Source organism: Galeopterus variegatus, unplaced genomic scaffold (assembly GCF_000696425.1).
Source record: "Galeopterus variegatus unplaced genomic scaffold, G_variegatus-3.0.2 Scaffold3655, whole genome shotgun sequence".
Taxonomy (NCBI): domain Eukaryota; kingdom Metazoa; phylum Chordata; class Mammalia; order Dermoptera; family Cynocephalidae; genus Galeopterus; species Galeopterus variegatus.
The window spans coordinates 189,520-213,137 of NW_007729766.1; the positions used below are offsets into that span (position 1 = coordinate 189,520).

At 51.1% G+C, this 23,618-nt stretch overlaps 1 protein-coding gene across 1 annotated transcript; it reads right to left on the reverse strand.

The window, feature by feature from the left end:
• Positions 1-1,252: 1,252 nt before the first annotated feature.
• On the reverse strand, positions 1,253-23,614 carry RAB15 (RAB15, member RAS oncogene family). Its single transcript, XM_008585652.1, is given in 7 exon segments — positions 1,253-1,368; positions 1,538-1,603; positions 2,668-2,757; positions 3,291-3,520; positions 3,998-4,058; positions 5,048-5,108; positions 23,491-23,614. Coding segments are annotated over 7 exon segments (648 nt in total). The 3' UTR covers positions 1,253-1,352.
• Positions 23,615-23,618: the final 4 nt, after the last annotated feature.

Consider the following 23,618-nt stretch of genomic DNA (forward strand, 5'->3'; position numbering starts at 1 on the left):
AGTGCATGGAAACTGACGTGGTTATTTCACCTCTCCCCTCTGCCAGGAAGTCTGGGCAAATGCTCTTCTTACACAGGGAATGGAAGATGGGCCCAGGAGGCCCCGTGATGCCATATTCCCCTGTGCTGTGCAAAATGCTGTCCCTGGCCTGCTTTCTCTTCCTCTTAACCTGCTGTGCAGGAGCAGGTCCTTCATTTCCAAATGCTCCTCTTTCTGGAGTGCATGGTTGGCTAGACAGTGTCAGTGACCCTAGAGTTTTCCTTGCCCCTGTAGGACCCTCAGGCCTTGGTCCACATCTGTAAATTCAGGAGCCCAGGTCGAGAAAAATTGTGTACACACTGCATGGGAGGTAGAGAATGGAGGTGACTTTTTATCCCTGCCACCTCTCATCATTTTTTTCCTTCTCTGAAGCATCTGCCTCTGAGCTGAGTTCTCCAAAGAGGCAGGCGGGCAGCCAAGCAAGGCCACAGCTCAGGCAGGGAGCAGGTGAAAGTAGGACAGCCCCAGGCTTGAGGACCACCAGGTTGGTTTTTCCTTCCTACCTTAATGTTCCACTTCCCAAGGTCACTGGTGAGGCAGGCCCATGGCACAAGACGGGGCAGCGAGGAGGGCAGGAGGAAGCACCCTGTAGCCTTTGCCCCACCCACAAATTGGGGGGTGGGTGTTCTCTCTGGAGTAGAGGATAGAATATCCCCATGAACCTGGGTCCATTCCCTCAGACAGGGTTAGGAAGGAAGGGAAAAGCTGCACCAGCAGCCACACAGCAGAACACACAGGGAAAAGGGATGAGGGGTATTGATACAAAACACTCTGGGGGGAAAGGGGACAGAGAAAGAGTGGGAAGCAGAGAGGAAACAGATGTGCTGAGAAAGAAGGAGGCTTAAAGTGGCCCTGACTCCAGCCACGGCCACCATCTGGGGAGCTCAGGGTGGTGAGACTGTGCCTGCAGCATATGGCGGGGTCATAGCAGGCCCAAGGCTGGGGAAACAGGCTGAGGATCCACTCCAGGGTAGAGGGGCTGGGGACAGAGGCTGCTAGGAGGTGACAGCAGAGCTGTTCTCAGGACCAGGTGGGGGGCGTAGCAGCTACTGATAGTCACCAGGGTCATCAAATGCGAGGACAGCAGCAGGGCAAAGCCCAGGCTCCCCTGTCTGCCCACAGGCCTCTGAGGGAAGGGGGTTGTCATGTGGGGTGCCCCACACAGGACCCTCAGCACCAGCAGGTTTTTGAAGAGTTCGCTGGGCCCTCAGGTTTCCCCTCCTCTTCCTCCAGCTCTGCCAATGCCAACTCATTGCTGGCACGTGTCCGGAGACCATCCAGCTCCTTCCTGTGGGCCTGCAGTACCAGCTCCGTCAGACGCGTGAAAGACTGGGAAACCAAGGGGCACACGTTAGCCCAATGTCTCCTCCTCTTCCCCTGGCAACCCAGAGGCAAGGTCCCATATCATCTGGGCTCCTGTCTGCCATGCCCTCCTCTGGCCTCCCCATCTGCTGGACTCAGCCAGAGAGACAGAGCAACCGGTCTGCAGAGCGCTCACCTCTTTAATATTGAGGTTGGTGCAGGCACTTGTTTCATAGAAGTCCATGCCATACTCCTTAGCCAGCTGCAAGAGAAGGACATTTCTGAAAGAGAGTCAGTAAGGGAAGGGAGGTGCCCACACCACCCAGCACAGACTCCTGCCACTGCACTCATGGGCCATGCTGTGATGTGATAATTTCTCAGAGTAGACAACTTCTCAGATGACACTGGGAGCTCCTTCCAAGACACAGGCTAGCAGAGAATGGGGAAGATGCTCCACTAATACACCTACCCGTTCTTCCAACCCTCACCCACACCCCCCCCCAACACACACACATCATCCATCAGGAGACAGACACCAAAATGTTTTGGCAGTATGGTGTATTAATGAAAAACATGGGCTTTGGAGTCAAGTCAGACAGACCCAGACTTGAATACCAGTGCTGCCACTTAACAGCTTGCACAACCCTGAAGGAGTTACTTATTCTCTCTAAGCCCCAGCTTCATCTTCTGCTAGGAAGGGCACTATCATCCAAGGTTGTGGATTGATTAAATGGGGTCACACACCAAAAAGCACTTGCTTAACACATACAGTAAAAATATCAAACTTTCCTTCTGTGCTCTGGGAGGATGGTCTCCCCACGGGCTCGGACATGCCCTCCACGCCATCCTCCCACCTTCTCTGCCCCTGGGGCTTCTCTGACGTCCCTCTTTTTCCTTCCTACATCTTTCCAGGCATGAGGACAGGACGGGAATGTGTGTAGGGGGTGGTATGGGAGGTCCATTTTCTGATTGTACAATGGCAGCTGTACCTGGATGCTGTTAGAGAAAAGTCTGCAACTTGAAGCCCTTCTCATCACTATCATGAGGATGATCTCTTAAGCAGAGTGGAATCCTGCTTTGGGGGACTTGGACGTGGGAAAGTTGCTGCCTAAGAGGGTGTTGTTTCTGGATGAACCCAAATCACCATCCTGAAGGATAATGTGCAAACGCTCAAGGATGGCCACTCACAGTGTGCTCTAGGATGCTGAGGGAGGTGTGAGAGGACCCGAGGACGGTGAACAGACTGCTGGGTCTCACTCTCAGGACTGCCCTGGAAGTTCCCCAGAGACCCAAGGTGGACTCAGCTAGTCCACTCCCCTACTTTACCTGCTGTCCTTGCTCTCTTCCCACCTGCCGCTTCTGCTCTTCATCAGCCTTGTTCCCTATCAGGATCTTCTGGACACCTTCTGGTGCATACTAAGGACAGAGGACAGGCAGACCTACCAGTGAGAGCTGTTCTTCCCACTCATCTCCCCCCATAGTCTACACTGGCCTCCAAACCACCACGAAGTTCAAGAGCCATAGGGACAGAGTGTTCTGTCTGGATGCAGGTGCTAGGCCCCTCCAAGTACCATGGCTGACCCCAGGAGTGTCACGGGACAGCTTAGGGTAGAGGATGCTCTAGCTAAAACTAATGCCTCCTTTGGTTGGATGACTGGCATCTGAGCTAGAAAGGACATTGGACTTAAGTCTGGCCCCCGTTCTACAGAGCAGGAACTGAGGACCCAGACAGCTCAAATGGCTTGCCCACAGCTCCACAGCTATTGTGCATAGCCAGGACCAGACCCCAGTCTGCAACTCCACCTGCTCCTGAGATTGCAGGAAGGAAGCTGCTCACAGGACAGGCTTGGAACTAGCTTGTTTCTGGGGAGGGCACAGCCATGGAGGCCTGGCAGGGAACAGAGCAGGAGGGCAAGGCAGCTTTGGCTTCTCCCTCATGTCTGACTCACCCAGAGGTCTTCCTCAGGGACTATGGAGAGCAAGGTGTCCTGACAGCATTTGTGCACCAGCTCTGAGAGCCCCACTCTTCCTCCAGCCCTGGCCCTGCCTGCCCCTCTGAGGCATTCTTTCCCCACCCTGTCACTGAGGCTGCAGCTCCTACCTCATCCACATCACTGACCCACTTCATGATGTGCTGGTACGAGCGCTCGCTGCTGATGTCATAGACTAAAAATATTCCCTGGGAAAGAAAAAGAGATGAGGAGGTGGATGCACAGAGAGTGTATAGTCCTGGAGCCAGAGGGGCTATGGTTCCTTAAATGCTGGGTCCCACTCTCCTTCCTCCTTGCTAGCATAATGAGGACCCTTAGCATCCAGAAACATCTCCTTTGCTCCCAGACCCCACCTCCCCAGCTGTCTCTTCCTGGCCTGTCACAGAACTTTCTGGGATAGGAAGGCACCATGTGCTTTGACCTGGGTCTTTGACCTAGGGTGGAGGGTGGAAGTTGGGGGAGGGGATGGGGAACCAGCCTACAGTAAATGCTCTGAGAATAACTGGTGGATCATTGAACAACTGAGAGGCTGACCTGAGGCTCCCTCCCCAGCAGGCAATCCCAGGGCCCTATTTTGGGGGTCAGTGGCACAGACATCTCAAACACCCAGATTTGGGAGTGTGGGTGGCAGCTTCCCACCTCTAAGCCCTGGAAAGGGAGCTTACCTGGGCCCGTCGATAGTACTGCTTTGTGATGGTCTGATATCTTTCCTGTCCAGCTGTGTCCCTGTAGTAGAAAGCCAATCTCTCAGAGGAGCAGGGACCAGGGAAGCAGTTGCAAAGGGGAGGAGCAGGAGCTGGGAGACCTCCCTGCCCTTGCAGAAAAAACTGGGGAGCTGAGGGGTGAAAAAGCAGTGGTGCTTTGACCCCGAAGGGGATCCAAACACACCTGACTCTCCAGTCAGAGACCTGGTCATCTGTACCGGCACTAACAAGGCCTGCAGGGCCTTAGCCCCTCCTGACAACTATATCATTTGTACTAAGAGCCACAACCATAACTGAACCTTGGACAGCTCTCTCTAGAATTTGGTCATCGTGGCCAGACTTGGTTGGATGAGGGGGATGCTGCTACACTCCCAGTCCCTATAGGACCTCTGAAGGCAATGCCCATCTCATTCTGGAATTGGGAGGCAGCTCCTGATGCTGGCAAAGGCAGTGAGTGCTTCCAGGATCTTCAGGCCAGAGAGCCACAGCAGCACCCTGTGGCTCCTTGTGGAAACTGCACCATGCCGTACTGAGGAAACTCTCACCAGGGTCTGTAGCCCTCCCTCCTTCCAATCTACAAACAGTGCCGCACAGCCCAAGGGTAAAGCCTAATTCTTCAATTCTTTTTGGTTTTTTTTTTCTCTTTTTTTGTGGCTGGCAGGTATGGGGATCCAAACCCTTGACCTCAGTGTTACAAGGCTGTGCTCTGACCAACTGAGCTAACCAGCCAGTTCGGTAAAGGCTGATTCTAAAAAAAAAATTCACAATGGTTAGTTTACCTCCTGCCCTTTGGGAACTTTTAGTCAATCCTGTAACATTTCTTAAGAAAGAGATTGGAGATTCAGGTTCATAGAAGCAGGAGACTGAGCTTCTGCACCTTCCTCTTCTCTCCATCATAGAGGTGGCCAGTTATCCCAGAGCCTCGGGATTTCACACAGGACAGTGGTGGCTAGGGAGCAGCCCAGGTCCTCCCCTCCTCCGTCTGCCTCCTCCTTCTCCTCCCCAACTCACCAGATCTGTATCCGCACTTTGATGCCATCTACCTCTATGGTCTTCATCTTAAAGTCAACACCTGGAGAAAGGAAGAAAGCAAGAAAGTTGGGAAGGGCACCCACTGAGAACTGAAAGGCCCAGGACACTCACACGGGAAGAGATTTCCTTTTGGTTTAATTTGACAAAGAGGTGGAATGAGGTAATCCTTTAACCAAAAGCTGACCTAAGGAAGTGCTGGCACTTCGAATGGGGCTTCCCTACCTCCCTGAGCAGAAAATTGCCAACAGTAAAGGACTCAGGGGACACAGGCAGAGGCAGAGTGAGTATGCAGGGATCTACTTCATCACTGCCTCACCGAACAGACCCACAATGGGTGTCATTCTACACATGTGTGAAGTCTTCCTATTTACACTTCTGGAGAGAACTGCCTGTGTTTATTCTCCCCGAAATTCTAATCCCTAGGAATAGCAATCCACATGCCTGTTCTCTCTCTCTCTCTCTCTCCCCACCCCCTTTAATAACCAGGAGGGGTAATAGTGCTGCTGTGGATGTGGGGAAAGCACATGGACCCTGGAGAGAGAGGACTACTTCAAGCCCGTGGTTGTGTATGAAGCCCTGGCACCTAGCAGAGGCCCACCAAGGAGAAGGCCTCAGTGGATCTCAGACGCTGACTAACCCCTGATTACCATAGGGGGTATTGTTGTTTACTAGAAGGAACACAGGCTTTGATGTCAGGCCTGAGCTTGAATCCTGACTCTGGCCACTCAACTCATAGCTATGACTCTGGGCACCCTGCTTCTCTGAGCCTTCACTTCCTTATCAGTAAAAAAATGGGCATGTTACCAGTCATCTCAGGGATGCTCAGAAGACCAGATGAGACACAGTGCCTGGCACAATGAACTGCAGCTATCATTGTAAACTTGTACAGCACCTGGCACCCAGCAGGGGCTTGTGAGTGACTATCACATGACCAGATGGAGAGGCCGAGGTGTGGCATGGAGTGGGGGCGGGGGAGGGGGGCAAAGCAGCACAGAGCTCTCAGCCTTCTGTGGACTGAATGGTGTTCCCCAAAGTCCACATATTAGAAGCTTAATTCCTACTGTAGCTATTGAGGGTGGGAAATCCTATTAAGTAATTGAAAGGTGGGGCCTTGAGGAGGGGATTAAATTGATGGTTTAATGGTGGTCATGGGTGTGGCTTTATAAGGAGAGTGCATGAGAGCTTTATAAGGAGAGTGCATGAGGATCTCTCTCTCTCTCTCTGCTCCACCACTTTCTGCCATGTGAGACCCCTGCGTTGCTGTAAAGCCACCACCAAAGAAGATGTTCACCAGATGTGTTCCCTGGACGTTGGACTTCCCAGCCTCTGAAAGTGTTAGTGATAAATTTTATTTTCTTATACATCACCCAGTTTCAGGCATTTTGTTATAAGTAAAAGAAACAGACTAATACACAGCTCCTCTGCCCAAGGGCTTGAGAGCTAAGCTGCCACAGCACAGGAAACACAAGGGGTTTGGCAAACCAGCCCAGGGCAGAAACAGATTTGGGGAAATTTGCAGCAAGAGAAGTCAGCATCACCAGCAGCAAACAAGCTTGACTCTGGGTGATGTCAGAGAGAGGAAGGGAGATGTTTAGACCACCATGCCTCACCCCAGCCTTCACTGTACCCAGGCACTGTGCCCAGTGATTCAAGAGCTGTGTCTAGAAGGTTAATTAAGCACGAGTCTTCGTGTGCTCCCTGGAGACAGGGCAGGCGTGGGCATCACTAACCAGATTTCAGATGGGGAACACGGTAAAGGCAGAGTCTGGACTGTCCATCAGCAGGCTGCACAGCCAGCCCAGAAGGCCCAGAGGTGCCAGCATTCCCAACGCCACTGCCATGCCACCTTGCATCAGTTATTTGCCAAATGGGAAAACATCTCCCCTTATCGATCCTGTCCCCAGCTTTCCACAAATACACAGTAAATTCCATCTCTCCCCTCCCACCATCGAGACCAATCATCATTTAATTACAAGAGAGAAAAAGATACAGAACGGATGGCCTGAATTAAATCAAGTTAGTCAGACGTGAATCATTTTTGCCTGCCCAAGCTGATTCACATCTATCGAGCTGTACTTTTCGAAATGGGCAATGTCTGGCAGCCATTCTTCTGCCAGAGAAAGAGTGTGGACAGGAGGAGGGAGGAAGGAGAGAGGCACCTGGTCTTGGTGGGAGGAGGAGTGTGATTACTCCCTTCCCGGACAGTTACTGGGAACTTGCTTCTCCCTGATACTTGGCATAGAAGGGAATCAGGAAATTCTAGTTGTTTCATGATATAGTGCCTTCCTCCAAGAATAATCAGAAATTTTGTTCATTTTATAATAAACCTAGCTCATCCTCAAACTAGCCTAACAAGCCTGGTCAAGGACAGTGCCTTGTAAGAAGTGGTCACAAGGAGAGGGGAAGACAGAAGGTTTTTTTTTTTTCTTTTTTGGCAGCTGGCTGGTAAGGGGAACCGAACCCTTGACCTTGGTGTTACAAGGCTGCGCTCTAACCAGCTGAGCTAACCAGCTAGCCCCAAAAGGTTTTATTTCCTTTATTCCACAACCATTTATGGGAACTTACTATGTGCCCAGCACAGTGCTCAGTGCAGAGAGTGGTGAGAAAGACATGATTTCTGCCCTTACAGAGCTTAGTTAAAAGGAAACAAAGGCCCAGACAGGTAAATAACTAGCCCAAGGTCAGCGCATCAAGTGCCGTGATTCAAACATGGATCTATTTATGCCAGAGCCCATGCTACCCCTTGCACTGTTTCTTGGGGGAACGAGAGGAGAGTTATGTGTTAACCAGGCACAGAAGACTAAACTATGCTTAGTTTCCTGTTTCCCTGTGATCTTTGAGAAGGGCTTCGCTGGGAGAGGTGTTTCCAATATGAAGGGAAATTTCTCCCTATGAGAGAAGAGGCTGTGACAAGAGGCAGGACTGACAAGAAGATAAAAATACACTGGATGTGAGGCTGGGCTTTGGTTCCTTCTCACTTCGTCCCTCAGTTCTTAACTGTGTGGCCAGGGACCAAGGCTGGGGCATTCTGGGGCTCACAGCACCCCGTTATAGCCCACCATCTTGCAACTTAAGCCCTACTGGCCACCCAATAAAATTTGTTTTAACATCTCTGAGAAGTAAAATGCTTAAATTTTGGCTGTTCACATGCACTAACATATGATGGAAGAAACAGAGTAAGTCCATGTCTTTTGAAGGATTTTTCCCTCGCCACCCAGCCCCCACTTTTTGTAAATTTTAAAAAAGGTCAATAGCCCGAGGACCTTTGGGTACAACCTATTCCTTCTAGTATCTGTTCCTACACACCCAGAACTTCCACAGTGTCCACCCTGCCAATCGAGCCCTGCCCGCAGTAACCTGTGCCCCTGCGGCCCCTGCCCTGTCCCTGCACGGCTGTTGGTTTTTTCCACTGCTGAGCACTGCAGGACAACGTCAAAACATTGGCCTGATTTAGTCCCCTACAGCATCACGCTTTCTCACCTCGCACACTATTGCAGCTGCTCAGCCAACTGTTTAGTCAGATGTGTGCTCACCTGCCACTTTCCCCAGTCACTGTCCTCCTAGCTGGAGGCTTCAGCCCCAGTGCCCCCTCCCCATCCCTGTGCTCTCAATAGAACCCCATCTCCACTGCTTTATGGGCCAGATGAATGCTGCCCAATGAAGCCTTTCTTCTGAGGCCTGCTTCATTTCTTCAGACTTTCCTGTTCTCCCTGCCCTCCCTTGGGGAAGAGTCTTCTGTCCTTTAGGTCTCACCTCTCAACTGTCCTCACCAGCTCCCTCCGGGGCACCACCTAACAGCTCACTCCTCCTCAGTGCACCTCTAGTATCTATGGGAAGAAGAGATGTTCTCCATCTGCCTCCACCTCCCAGGTAGTGTTTCTCAAACTTTAAGGTGCCCACGAAAGACCTGGGGATTGTGTTAAAAGCAGATTCCGATTCATTAGCTGTGGGATAAGGCCAGAGATGCTGCATTTAGCTTCCTGTGAAGCTGATGCTACCGGCCCATGGGTCATACTTTTGAGTAGCAAGCTTCTAGGACAGTGATTCTCCAAGTGTGTCCCCAGACCTGCGGCATCGGCATCACCCAGGACTTGGAAATGCAAATTCCAGACCCTCTGGGGATAAGGCCCAGCAATCTGTGTTTCAACAAGCTTGACAGGTGATTCTCACACATGCTTAAGTTTGAGAACTACATATGAATAAAAGCTTTGCACCTGAAGTGTCAAGAGAGGGCACCGGAGTCCTCTATTTCTCAAGGTGTGCTTTGCATCCTCAGCGTTAGAATCACCTGTGGTTATTTTTTTTTTTAAATATGCAGCTACCCTGACTTGCCTAGACCTACTGAATCATAATTCAAGTGAGGCCCAGGAACCTGTATTTTTAACAGCACTGTGGGTGATTTTTAGGTAGAGGGGAGTTTGAGAGCTATAATGTAGTGGAAGAGACAGCCATTGGCATTGGAGTCAGAAAAGACCTGGATCCACAGTCCTAGTTCGGCACTTGCTGTGTGACTTGAGCAAGCTTCCATTCTTCCAGCTTCCATTTTCTTATCTGTAGAATGAGACTATCACTTGCCTCCTAAGGGTTGTTATGGGATATAAATTAATGTGTGTAAAGCACCTGACATTCCCTGGTTGTGTCCCTCTTAACTTCCCTCTGCTGGATAAGAGCTTCCTGGGGAGCATTCAGGAAAACAAACCAGAGAACCTGATGTAGAAGGGATTACACAGTCCAGTCCCTTGCTAGTCCAGTACCCTTGCCAGTCCAGGCAGCACCAGTATCATAAGGAGCTTGTTAGAAATGCAAATTCTCAGGGTTCACCCATACCTACTAGATCTTTTGCACACTGAAGTTTGAGAATCACTCTCCGGCACATCTCTAGGCAGAACCACACACTAGGCTCACAGTAGTACTTGACTTTATAGTACCCCCTTAGCTATGGAATCCTGAGCCATGGCTCTCATGCCAGCCCTATGAAGCAGGCAGGAGTGGGTGTTATTATCGTGAGGCACAGAGAGGCCAAGTACTGTCCTCATGTTCCCACATCTGTAGCTGAACAAGAACTGGAAAACTGGTCCCTTAAAACCTACCCAGGGTGTTCTGCACTCGGCCAGTGGTTTCTCAACCCTCTGAGGCTGAGGAACCTTACTGCTTTCCATTCCACCTGCTACAGCCCCACCTGTTTTGATATTTTGAGGTGTCTAGAAATGAGGCAGTGGGCACACATGGACAAGCCCACCACTATGATCTGAACGTCTGTGTCCCCCCAGATTCATATGCTGAACCCCTAGTGCAGTAATGTTGGGATGTGGGGCTTTGGGAAGTGATCTGGTCATGAGGGCACAGCCATTGTGAATGGGATTAGTGCTCTTATAAAAGGCCCGAGGGAGCTTGTTTGCCCCTTCTGCCCTTCCCCTTTGTGAAGACACAGCTAGAAGGTGCCATATCTTTGTAGTGGAGAGCAGCCCTCACCAGACACTGAGTCTGCTAGTACCTTGATCTTGGACTTCCCAGCCTCCCAAACTGTGAGCAATAAATCTGTTGTTTCTAAATTACCCAGTCTAAGGTATTTTGTTATAGCAGCCCAAACTGAATAAGACACTCACCATAACCTATTTTCAGGGAACTTCTTTCTCCTTGAGATAGTTCATGATTCCAGTAAGCTCAGATTCATCACTCTGACATGGCTACCTCTTTGTCCCTATAAGAGAGTCTACCTCCTTTCCCAGGTACAGAAAGGACCAGGCTTAACAGAAGTGTTAAGAAACAGACAGACCACTTCGGGGCCGGCCCGTGGCTCACTTGGGAGAGTGCGGTGCTGATAACACCAAGGCCCCGGGTTCGGATCCCATATACAGACGGCCGGTTCACTCACTGGCTGAGCGTGGTGCTGACAACACCAAGTCAAGGGTTAAGATCCCCTTACCGGTAAAAAGAAAAAAAAAAAAAAAAAAAAAAAAAAAAAAAATCCATGTAAGGGCAGCCTGTGGCTCACTTGGGAGAGTGCGATGCTGATAACATCAAGGCCACGGGTTCGGATCCCATATAGGGATGGCCGGTTTGCTCACTGGGTGAGCATGGTGCTGACAACACCAAGTCAAGAGTTAAGATCCCCTTACCGGTCATCTTTTTAAAAAAAAAGAAAAGAAAAAATCCATGTATAAGTGGGCCTTCACAGTTCAAACTCATGTTGTTCAAGGGTCAGCTGTACTTTATTTCTTCTTTTGTGGCTGAATATATGATGTTGTGTAGATTCACCACACTTTACTTATTCAGTTGATGGACATTTGGGTTGTTTCCACTTTGGGCTATTATTAATAATTCTGCCACAGATATTCATGTACAAGTTTTTGTGAGATGATATGGTGTTAATATTATGATCTAAGAGTTCTTAGTAAACAACCGTTACCGCAGAGGTTCTTGGAAACTTTAGGAGAGGTTGGGGGAGAGTCAGGAAGATGGGGCCCTCTCCCAACCAAGTGCCCAAAGCATCCTGCACAGTTCATTATTTTTTTTCCCAGCACATCAGATAGGTCTGTCACAGTGTCTGCTACATCCAGTGTCCCTTCCTGGCTAAAACTGCTGAGCCCAAAGCCTCTGCTCAAGGAAGCAGAGCTGGGTGCAGTGTGTTCCTTGTGGAGAAGCAGCTCCCAACTGGACCATCAGTGGGCTTGCCAGTGACTCGCAAGGTGCCCTGGCCCACAGGGGGAAGGGAGGTTGGCTAAGCTGGTCAAACCAGCTCTGTGCAGATGGGGCAGAGGAGACTGGCCCGATGGGAACAAGAGAAGCATGAGTAGACAGACGATGTGCAGAGAGAAGCGGAGATGCCTAAAAACGAGGAATACGCTGGCTGGAGTTGGGCTGAGGCACTGGATCCTAGCACAGCCTCCAGTCCAGAGGAGACCCCAAGTTAGGCCCCCGGGTATCCGCACAGCACGTGCCCCTTTTCTTAATGACACCCAAGAGCGCCTCAGGATTGCCTAAAGATTCACAGCCTGGGACTGTCCACTGCTGCCTAATGGCTCCCCCAAGTGGGTGGGCAAGACACTTCAACTACGGGCTGGGAGGAAGACTTCTAAGACCACAGTCCCTGCTCCTTACTGCCTCCAAGTTTTTGTCTTCTAGCTCAAACTGGACATGTAGGACCTAAGAGGCAGAGAATATATTTTGTGTTTGACAAAGTTTTTTTTTTTTGTTTGTTTGCTTGTTTTTTAAATCTCTGCCTCTGTTATCAGCATAGTGCCAGACAAAAAGCAGCAATTCCATGAGTAGAATCTCCCTGCCCCAGAGAGTATAGGAGAAATGAATGCCCATGGCTCAGGAGCAGGGACTTGTTTCCTGCCATCTGAACCCTCACTCAGTTAAGCGACAGTGCCAGGTCCCAATACGCTGTGGATGGTGCTGTCCTCACCACGCAGCCGTGGCCTGAGGCAGCCCCAGGCCTCCCCGCTCTTCCTGTTGTGTCCCGGCTGTGTGGCCTCTCCCTCTCCAGCAGCAAGCCCCAGTGACTGCCAGGTCACACAGGAGCCCTGGAGTGCAGTGACACGACTGCCATCAAAGAACTGGGAGGACAGGTGAGGCCCCCTCCTCCTCTGGGCACTGAGGGCTGGGGCAGGACACAGGGATGGAGCAGGGGAGACAGCCTGGTACGTACTTGGCTCCCAAGATGTCTTGGGCAGGCAAACAGGGAAGAGATTACTGCCTCCCCAGTCTAGCAGTGGACGTGCTGTGATGATGGTGGAAAGTAGGAAACAGGGCCCTGCCAGGTGAAAGAACACTCCTTCTCATCACTGCTGCCTCCCAAGAAAGCCCTGGAAAGCACGGAGGAAGCGCGGCTCAAGAAATAGCAGCACAGCCATTCAGAACACAATCGGGAGGTCAGAGTTTGGGTCCAACCCTGCCTTTACCACTGATTACCTGCCTGTTCTTGGGAAAGCCAGTTAACCTCTGCCTCAGTTTCCTCACCTGTAAAATGGGGATGACGATTTCTGATGTCAGAATTTTTGTGAGGATCATAAGACGAGGCATAAAACCCATGACACAGGGTGTGGCACACAGAGCTTTAGGAAATGTTAGCTGAAGAAACTATTATGAGACAAGGGAACGCAGAGCCACAGCTTGGGGAACAGGAAGGGCTTTGGGAAGCAGAAGGGGGCTTGTGCTGGGGAGAGGATGAAGAGCAGGGCACAGAGGCGAGGCCAAGAGCTAGCACTAAGCTGGAAAATGCCACCCACTGTGGAGCCCAAATGGCCCCCAGAGTCTGGCTGCAACCTAAATTCTGGCAGAGGGTGTGCCTACTGGTGGGCCAGCACCCATCTCCCCACAGCCAGCACTGCATGGGTTAATGTCAGGTGCTAGCTTGCCTGCCTGCCAAGTGCCACATGCTCCAGTGGAAACAGGGCTGCTTCTGGGTGCCAAATGTTATCACTGTGATCAACCCCAGCCCAATGCACCAGCAGCGTGACCTGAGCCTTTTCATTAGCAATGAGACTCCATGACAAGGAACAACTTAATATACCTGAAACCCAAGGCAGACACCCAATCTCTGGGGCTATGCTGGCTCCAGTTACCAAGCACAAGCCCCAGGAATGCCCTTTTCCCCTCCCCCTGCAGGAAACCAGCATGCGCTGGACACCTGGAGCTCCTGGGGGTTGTGGCAGGAGGTCACTACAAAGAGGTCAACCCTGAGAACCACCAAGACAAACTTTAGGAAAGGCAGACCCTAGAGGGAGGTGGCTGCCTGACTTTGCCACACCAGATAAGGCATCATAGTAATCCCTATTTCAAAACCTTCTCTCAGCAAAAAATGTATCAGGAGACCAATAATATCATTTTCCCCCTCACTGAGGGACGTGGGAGGCTAAGAATAGGGAGAGAACAACACAGAGGGAAAGCTAAGCGACAAAGCTCAAGAAAGGACTCAAGAGAAAGGGTCCTGGCAGTGTGCCTCACAGCAATTAGGTGAGGGGAGGGGGCGGGCAACTTTGCCCCAAACCTGCCACTAGCTGTGTCCCTCTTTTTCCTGTCTGGTGACTCATGCAGTCGGTTAGACTACACACCAACTGACTTTCTCCTCTGTGGAACTGCAGACTGAATGTCCCTCATGCTGGCTTCATTCTGGGGAAAAGGTGCACCCCGGCTCTCTGTACAAATGCATTGGTCAGCATTCGCACCACCTCGCTCCAGAAGTGACAGGAAGCAGAAATAAAGGAAGGGGCCCTGGTCTTTTTTTTTTTTTTCCTTTTTGTCTTTTTTCGTGACCGTAACGGGATGGCAACCCTTGGTGTCGCGCCTGCACCACGCTCAACCAGTGAGCGGATCGGGCTCCATATGGGATCCGAACCCTCGGCAGGAGCGCCGCCACACTCCCAAGCGCCGCACTCTACCGACTGCGCCACCGGGCCGGCCCGGGGCCCTGGTCTTGACAGATAGAATCCTGATCCTTTCACTGTGTTTTAACCTCAAGAGTACTGGGTCAAAGGCTCTGATTCAGGTATCCACCCACAAGAAGTACTGGAGATTTCTTTTTCAAGACTCAAACAGATGCACACAAACACCCCCTCAACATACAAGGACAGTGGCAAAAAGGGGAACAGGATGACTCTGGAGAGCACCACCTTCACAGAAAATCTTGAAGGGTAAGTCGTTGGAAACCCAGGACCCAGGAGCCTGGGGACTGTTATCATGTTCAAGGGTTTCCCAGGCAAATAGTGATTCTAACAAGGCTGGAAGGAAAGTATGGCCCTGGTGCTTGAGCCTTAGAAATTCCTCACTCCAGAGCACCTGGCTGCTAAGCTGGTCCTCAGAGGTCATTGCAGAAGCCTGGCTGAGCTGATGGGCATCATCTGACACTAGTAGTGACCCTGAGCGACAGGCAACACTGACCTTAGTCTAAGACACCGACTCCTCATCTCTGCATGCACCAAGGAGATCCCACTTGCACAGGGGTCATGGGAGCCACTTTCTCACTCCTGCTATGTCTGAGCTTCTCCTATGACATGCATCTGAGCAGAAGAGCTAAAAGCTATGGAAACACTTCACCCCTTGCAGAAGTCCCCCCTCTTCTCACAGTCCCAAACACATGCCTCGCAGAGAGAGCTTCTCATTGTCTCATGAGTCCCAAGGAACAAATACTACCTATGACTTCCCTCAGGGAAAAGCAAAAGTCCTGTAGGAAAATGCATTCATTCATTCACTGAAACAAACTGTTATGGAATGCTTATTATGTGCCAGGAACTAAGCTAGGCACTACAGGACAGGCAATGAATAATACAGGAAGATCTGTGTTGTCAGAGAGCTTCCATTCTTCTAGGGAAGACAGATAATAAATAAGTAACTAATACATAATTTCAGAGAGTGGATGTTAAGCAAAAGCAGGATAATGCAGTAGAGAATGAGGAGACCCGTGTGCAAGCTGCTGTAGATTGGCTGGTCAAAGACCTTTTAAAGGAGATGACATTTGAGCTGAGACTTGAATAACAAGAAGGTACCAGCAGAGAGAAGATCTGAAGGATCAGGGCCCTGGGAGAGGAAACAGCAAATATCCTAAGGTAGGAACACATTTCAGTCAAACTTGGAAGAGAAGTGAAAAAGGGACCAATATTATTCTTTCCTCTGTTACCAATGGGGAAACCATGGCAAGGCCCTTCCCTTCTCCTGGCTCTCATGGGGAACCTCATACGTGCACGTGTGCGCACACACATGTGTATACAATTGTCTGGAGGCTCTAGCCTGAAGAATGCATCAAGAAACTTCTCAAACACCAGCAAGGCCACCTTCAGAACCCCTCGCCTCACTTTATGATGAGATCTGCATACACAGCATGCATCACACAGCAGGTACACAGAGCAGGTACTCAGGAAATACTGCTTCCCTTCCCCTCGCTCTTCCTACTGCCATGTGCACAGACCTCCAGAGAGCCTTGGTGATACGTGCAGTATGCTCCAGCTACCCCTGGACCTGGGCCTCACCACCTTGGGCCTACTGCTGGCTAATCAAGACCTGCCAGGCCATTGACCAGTCACTCCTCCAGCCTCCCTCCTTTGAGCCTGCTTCCAGGCAGGGTTGTGCTGGCTGGCAGCAAAAGGTTCAGGGAGGAAGAGACTGGGGCTTGGATCCTCAAGAGCAAACATCTTGGAAGGGACAGGGCCTCCAGATGTATCTGCCCTTAAGTAGAGCCAGCAAGGCAAACTCCTAGCAAGGACCTACTTGAACTTAAGCTGGCATGACTGTGGCATGGCCACGACCAGCTGGCCCCAGCAAATCTGAAGAGCAGCAGCTCTGATCTTGGGGTGTTTTTCACAGCACCTCCTCCAGGGGAGAAGATGTGTGCCTCCTCCAGCACTTTGTCCCCTGGGGAACCCTACTTAGTCTTCAAGACCCCACTCAAATGTCACTTCCTCTGAAGCCTTCACCAGTGTCCCCAGGAGGGATTTTCTGCCCTTCCTTTTGCATAATATTCTGGTTGTCTGTTTGGATGCCTGACTCCCCCCAACTACACTGTGAGCTCCCAGAGAGCAAAGCAGCATCTCGTTCATTTCATGTTCTCATTGCCTGGCACGAGGTAGATCATGAAATATTATTCAACGAAGTTGAATAAATGAAAGAAAAAATGAATGACTGAGCAAGCGAATGAATGAATGAAATCAGTATATGCCAGAAGAAAAGATCAGTGGAGAGAGAATTTTAATCAGGGAAGAGCAATCAGGGAATAACTCACATTTCAAACTCAACTGTTGGCCCTCTCTATAGATCACAGTGTCATGGTCACAGAGTTCTCAGTAAACGTGTTATCAAAATGGCAACATGCAGGCAACACTCAGATCTCATCCTCCGAGGTCCCCCACGTGGACTCCTCAGTCACAGGCCCCTGCATCTCCATCGGGGGTTGTGCACAGGAAGCAGACTGTGCCAGCACAGGGGCCCAGCAGTCCCTAGTGCCAGAGCCCTCACATAGGCTGGGAGGGCACTCACCCTTGGGCTCACAGGAGAGAGGCTCTACTCGGAAAGCTGTGGAAGGGACTTCTGGGCTGAACAAGGGCGTGCCCAAAGCCAGTCTGCAGAAACTGGAGGACAGGAGATGGCTCAAGTTTGGGTCACCTGCATGCAAGATGGGAGTCATTCCTTCTCTCGGGCCTCAGTTTTCCCAGTTATAGCACCAGATTGATGATTGGCTCTTTCCTCCTCAGTGGGAGGAATTAGATGTCCAGGGAGCCCTGTTCCCCCTTGACAAAGCTCACTGACCAGGCAGAAGAGCCACGGAGAGGTCAGAAGCCTATAGAGGAAACTGGCAGTTTTACAGGGAAACAGGCTCAAATATTAGATTACAGAGGAAGGCACTCTGAGAAGAGCTGGCTATCAGGGTAGAAGGCCAATGGCAAAATATCAACTGTCATGTTATAAAGCGCATCACCAACCTGTCTGAGGAGGGGAAAGAGCTAGGGGGGCATAAAAGGAAGGAAGAGAAACCAGGGCGTGCAGGGAGGCAGGAGGGAATGGGGTGCTCCAAGCCGTGGGTGAATCTGCAGCTCTGTGAAAGTGGCACGGATGCACAGAACAGCCACAACCCTCTGCGGGTGTCAGATATGTTCATTCCCAGGGATCATGTCTTTGGGGAAAGGGTGGGAAGCCGGGTCTGTGCCTGTGTCAGAAAGAGGGATGGAGGCCTGAGGCAGAGCGACACCTGGCAGAGGGCTGAGCTTTGAGGAAGAGCCACCCCCATCCTCTCGGGTCACCTCACTCCTCTGTACCTCCTCCTGAACTCACTCTTCCTTCTCAGACACTGGTGCTGCCAGGGCAAGGCGGGTATTGGAACAGAAACTGAAATGAAACACAGAGCCTGTTCGTGTGCTCCTCTGGAATAGAAGACGGCTCCCTGATTTCTAACTTTTTAGTTCACCCTGTATCCCAGCTCCTTGCATGGCACCTGGCACATAGTGGGTGTTCAGTAAATAGTGCCAGAGTGACTGAATACATGAGTGATGGAGAGGATGGCCTCACAGCACATTATTGACAGTTTGTTCTCCTCTATAACATTCTTACCAGTAGGAATAATAACATAATGATAGCAGTTACCATTTTATTGAGGGCTCAGCCAAGGGCTTTGTATCTATTAGCCTCTGTAATCTTCGCAACAAACTTTAAGAAGGATTCTGTTACCATCTTCAATGTACAGATGCAGAGACTAAACACAAAGATGTTAAGTAAGTGTCTGAAGGTCAAAGAGCCAGGAAGCCCATGGGAATGTGCATGTCAGTCTGGGTTCTTTCCATTCTACTCATCTCTTCTCACCTTCCCTGCCTTTCTACAGGGCCTAGGGAGCAGGGTAGAAAGGGACTGGTCTCAGGCTGCCTGAGGGCTGGCAGGGAGCTAAGACCTGCCAACGCAACACAGGGGAGCACACAGACCCAGCCTTGACCCTCCCGCAAGGTCACACTGCATTTCTACACAGTACCTCCATCTCAAAACCTGCTGACCCCAGGACAGAAATGCCCAAGCATTCACCCCATGTCTGTTACTCAATTCCAGGCTCAGATCTAGCCCCCCTGGTCCTTCCCTCACCTTCTCTTTCCCCTCCATTGCCACAAGTCCTTGCCCCAGGCAGCCAGAGCCAGTTCCAACAGAACTTCCTGAGAAAGGTGATACTGTGGAGCAAACCTAGCCTGAGAAAGCAGCCCTGAAACCACAGCAGTCCAAGCTGTCCAACCAGTCCAGCTGGAAAATCACAGGCCGTGGTCTTCTCCTCACCCAGAAGGGGTGCAGCCCAAAGGCAGCCTTTAAAACAAAAGGTCCACAGCCCAAGTGGCAGGTCTACTCAGGGAAGACCAAGGATGGGAGGAAGAAAACCAACTCCTGGGCAGTCCCTTCAGTTTGGCTTACATTTCGCTTCTGGCCACCATGAAGAAAGGTCATCAAAGTTCCCCTGAAGAGAGATGTCCATGTAGGACATCTTCTTGCCTGGGCAGACAGCACAGGTCACATGAGACCCTTTCAGAAGTTGACAGGTTGGTCGGTTTGGGTTTGAACCACCTCCCACTTCTGGACAGAGCTAGGACAGGTGACTGTGTGAAGGTTGGTGCTGGTGCCAAAGGAGGGGGTGGGAGGGGAAAGAGAGGAGGAACCAGTTGAGAGGCTCCTTCATGCTCAGATACTGCCACAACCCTTGACTGGTGTCCTTGCTTCAAGTCTTAACTTCATCTTTCATTTAATGTCATAAGTACCCTGCTCAAAAGCTTTTCTACCACTGTTAAGGCTCGGGTTCCACCTCCTGAGCCAGGCCCTCGACGCCCTCTGCCAACTAGCCCCGACATTCATTCATTCATTTAACAACATGTGTTGAGATATGGCTGGCCCTGTACTAGGGACAATGAAAACAAAGAGGAATAAGATTTGCTCTCACCCTCAAGGTACTTACAGTTTGAGAGACAGAGACAAACAGAGGAATGTTCTCACACTTTTTCTACGAACTCCCTTCTGTTGCAGCTAGACTGCCCTGAGTCCCACGGACGCCCACTCAACTCCCACCTCTGTTATCTCTGCTCATGTCACTCCATCTGCTTCCTTCCACTACAGGAACCACCTGACAAGCAGCCCACACTTGATGGCTGAGGTTTCAGTCTTCCCAGCTGGTTCCCGTCCACAGGGGCCTCTCTCCTTCCCCGACCTCCAACAGCTCTTCCCCGCAGCCATAGCTCATCAGTCCCATCGCCACTCACCAGCTGCCTCATGGCACGTCTTATTAGCTTCTGATAACCACTGAGACCTTCATTAAGAGTAACAGTAGTGATCATAATCAATCCTTTACATTTGAAGAGTGCTTCAGCAAGTACTTTCAGATGTCTTATCTCATTTTGGCAATAGCTCTTTTTTGCCTGTGTATGTCTTGCCTCCCCAACTCGATTATAGGCTTCTGTGGGCAAGAGAAAGTAGACTTCAAAATGTTTCCAAAATGCTTGGCCTGCTGCTTTGTAGTGAATGCTCAATTAATTTGTTTACCAGGTAAAAGAGCCTTGTCAGGAAATAGCTGTAGGCAGAGGACATCAAGGCCTGACTGTCCCCTCTGTACCAACCCCATCTGGGCCAGCACAACTAGATGGGAAGGGGATGCCCATGGCAGTCAACTGCAAGGCCACCTGCCCATCTGCAGGCCAGAAAGGACAGGGGGACGGTCAGTGCCTCAGTCTACCTGGGAGGTCTCACTGCTCCCTGGCAGGCTCTTCTCTGGAATGTCACAGGCTCTTATACAGTAAGTGGAGTACACAGTAAATCACAAAAAGTGCCAGCCTAGGTGCTATCAACCTGAGCCAAGAATCTGAACTCTGTCTTAGCAGTAATTGCCTCATTCACAAAAAAAAAAAATCAAAATCCCCCAGGAAAGGTGCCTAGATCAGTGCCCAGCATGGTAAAAGAATGGGTTTAGGCATAGCTTGAGAGCAGGGACTGTGTGTATTATCCATGTTGGAACCTCCAGGTCTTAGCACTGAGCCTAGTCCACAGGACACACACCTTTTATAAATGGATAAATTAATGAATATGACTTTGTAGCATTCATTTCCTTGATTTGTCTCCTGGTTGCCCCTTCCATCTCCTTGGGAAACTTTCGGTATTACATAAGGAAAATTCTTTTCTTGACCATCCAACTCTTTCCCTTAAGTTTTAGTTAATGTTGAAAAACACATCCAAGACAAGGGAGAATCACAAGTCCCTCAGTAAGCTTTAAATAGGAAAGCATCTAAGAAAACCAGTGTGGCAGATTAAAAATGGCTGATGTGAAGAAAGAGGTTTTTTTCTCTTCCATGGAATCCAAACTCCTAAAGAGTCCTCTGTGTCCTGTGGAAAGGGGGACCCGGCCATCAGAAGCAGAGAAAGAATGTTGGGGACCATCTTCAGGTTTTAGGTCAATATACCAAGCGCCTTGTAGGGAGAGGGTGCTGTGGAGATACCCCCTCCCTGTTCACTGACTCACCTCTGAGGAGGTCCCTGTGACCCATCCAGCATTCACCTCTTAGCAGGAAGGTGTCTAAGAGGGAGATGACAAGGTGAAAAGATTGGAAAAGGGTCAAGGACAAGAGGAGTGGGGAGAGGGACTGTCTTTAAGGAGAGCATGAGCCTCAGAAGGGCTATCCTGGTAGTCTAGAAATAGGGTTCCCTCATTTGTAAGGGTTCCTTACAAATAGGGTTCCTTCCTTCTGCCAGGAAGGGGGACACTTGTCTCCCAGGAGAGGCTAACTCCCCACAGTGCTAAGCAAGAGCTTCTGAAATGAGGTGGGGAAGTAAAGCTGTCAAAGGGAAAAGTTCAGGGCACTCCTAAGACTCACAACGTGGCCAGGACACTTAGGTGCAAACTGTTCTTCAGGCAAAAGCCAGGGGCCCCCAGGCAGCCCACAGCCCTCTGCAGATAGCTCAGCAGCTCCCAGAAACAGGCCCGTCCCAAGGATAGCCACTGCAAGTTTCCTTAAGTGGTAACCTGCTGCCCTTTGTCCCCAAGCCTGCAACCTGTCCTCATACCCCATCTCATTCCTCAGCCACTCCCTTGCTCACTCCCAGGCCTTTCCCCAACACCTGCCTCTTTCCTGAGCCCTCCCCTGAGCACACAGCCCTCTGTCTCTACCCTACCCCTCTCTCTGAAATGTCTCTCATCCAAACAGTAGACCAGCCCAAGCTCCTAGGAGCCTGCCTTTGTAGCTCCCCTGAGAAAAATGGACATTCTGTTCCCTGACGCTAACTCCCTTGAAGAAAGTGAAGCAAAGAGACAACGAGACCCTAAGAGCTCACTAATGACAATAGTGAGAGCAAGCAGCATTTATCCAGCTTCACGCCGTGTGTCTGACCTTGTGCCAAGTGTTTCACACACATTATCCCACTTCATCCTTACAAAACCTTGGGAGGTAGGTTCTATTATTATTCCCATTCTACAGATGTGAAATTAAAGCTCAGAAGCTTAAGTGATATTCAAGGTCATGTTGCCCCAAAGTGTGGTCTCCTGGTCTGCCTGACAATGAAGCCTGCCTCTTAACCACAAGGCTCCATTCCTTCTGGCTGTATCTACCTTCTCCCTCTTTTCTCTTGGCGGGGGGGGGGGGGGGGGGGGAAGAAAAAAAACAAGCCTGGAAAAAAAGGAATTTTTTCTAACTTTTGCATATTTTTAAATTTCTTGTGCCAAGTGTTTCACACACATTATCCCACTTCATCCTTACAAAACCTTGGGAGGTAGGTTCTATTATTATTCCCATTCTACAGATGTGAAATTAAAGCTCAGAAGCTTAAGTGATATTCAAGGTCATGTTGCCCCAAAGTGTGGTCTCCTGGTCTGCCTGACAATGAAGCCTGCCTCTTAACCACAAGGCTCCATTCCTTCTGGCTGTATCTACCTTCTCCCTCTTTTCTCTTGGCGGGGGGGGGGGGCGAGGAGGAAGGGTGGGGTGGAGACAAACCCTCAAGAGGAAGCTGAGAGCTGGGGCCCTCCCTGACGGCAGCAGGGGCTTCTAGGAGAGCATCCCAACTGGATGACCAGCCCACCAACAGGTGTTTCCAGGGGCCTGGGAGTGCAGAGGCTGAATCCTGTTAGGTGTGGGTGGAGTTCTCTCAACTCAGATCTCCCCAGGAAGGGGCCCCTTAGGGCCCATGATGGAGAGACTTTCTCAAAGGAAAGGCCATGGACCCACCTCCAGAATAGGTGACCCCATCACAGCGCTTGTCCGGGATGCCACTAGGCCTTGTCCCTGTAACCACAGGTTCCTGCATTGCCAGATCGAAGATGTACTCTAAGGGTTCCTGCCTGCCTTCTGATCCCCTGGTCTGGACAAGTACTCCTGACGTTCCTTCTTCAAAACAAATGTTTCAGCCAATTAGCTGTCCCTCTCTCACCTTATCTATGCCCTCCTCCAGGTGTCCCACCTCCAGGCTTACCTTCTCAGCTCTGCCCTGGAAACCCGACCCCTTGGACCCCTCCTTCCTCCTCTCTTCCCCATCCTGACCCCACATTGGGTCATCCCTGAACTGAGGGTACCTCAGTGACTCGGCTCCCCACCCTGAATCCCTTTCACCCAGCACAAGCTTTACGTCCCCTCCCCCTCTCCACCTGGGGTGTGGGATGTCATTTCGGTGACTGTGATTCTCGAGGCCCCAGCTCGGGGGATACCTGGGCCTACACTCGCCCCCGTTTTCTCGGCCCAGCGAGAGGCGGGAGAGCCTACCCCTGTCCCTGACGGCAGGCAGCGGGGACCCCCTCACCTGCGGGCACCTCGGCTCAGGTCCCCAGCCGGTGGCCTGCTCCTTCTGGGATTTCTCCTCTGGCCCTGGCCTCCCGCGCCACCGGCTCCCTCCCGAGGGCGGACAATACCTCCCGGGCTGGGGATGCGGCGCCCGCCGGAGCGAGGCCGCCGGCGGGGAGGGTGGGGCGCCCTGGGGCCACCGCCCCTTACCGATGGTGGAGATGTGCGAGGCGTGAAACTCGTTGTCGGTGAAGCGGCACAGCAGGCAGGTCTTGCCCACCCCGGAGTCCCCGATCAGCAGCAGCCGGAACAGCACATCGTACTGCTTCGCCATGGCT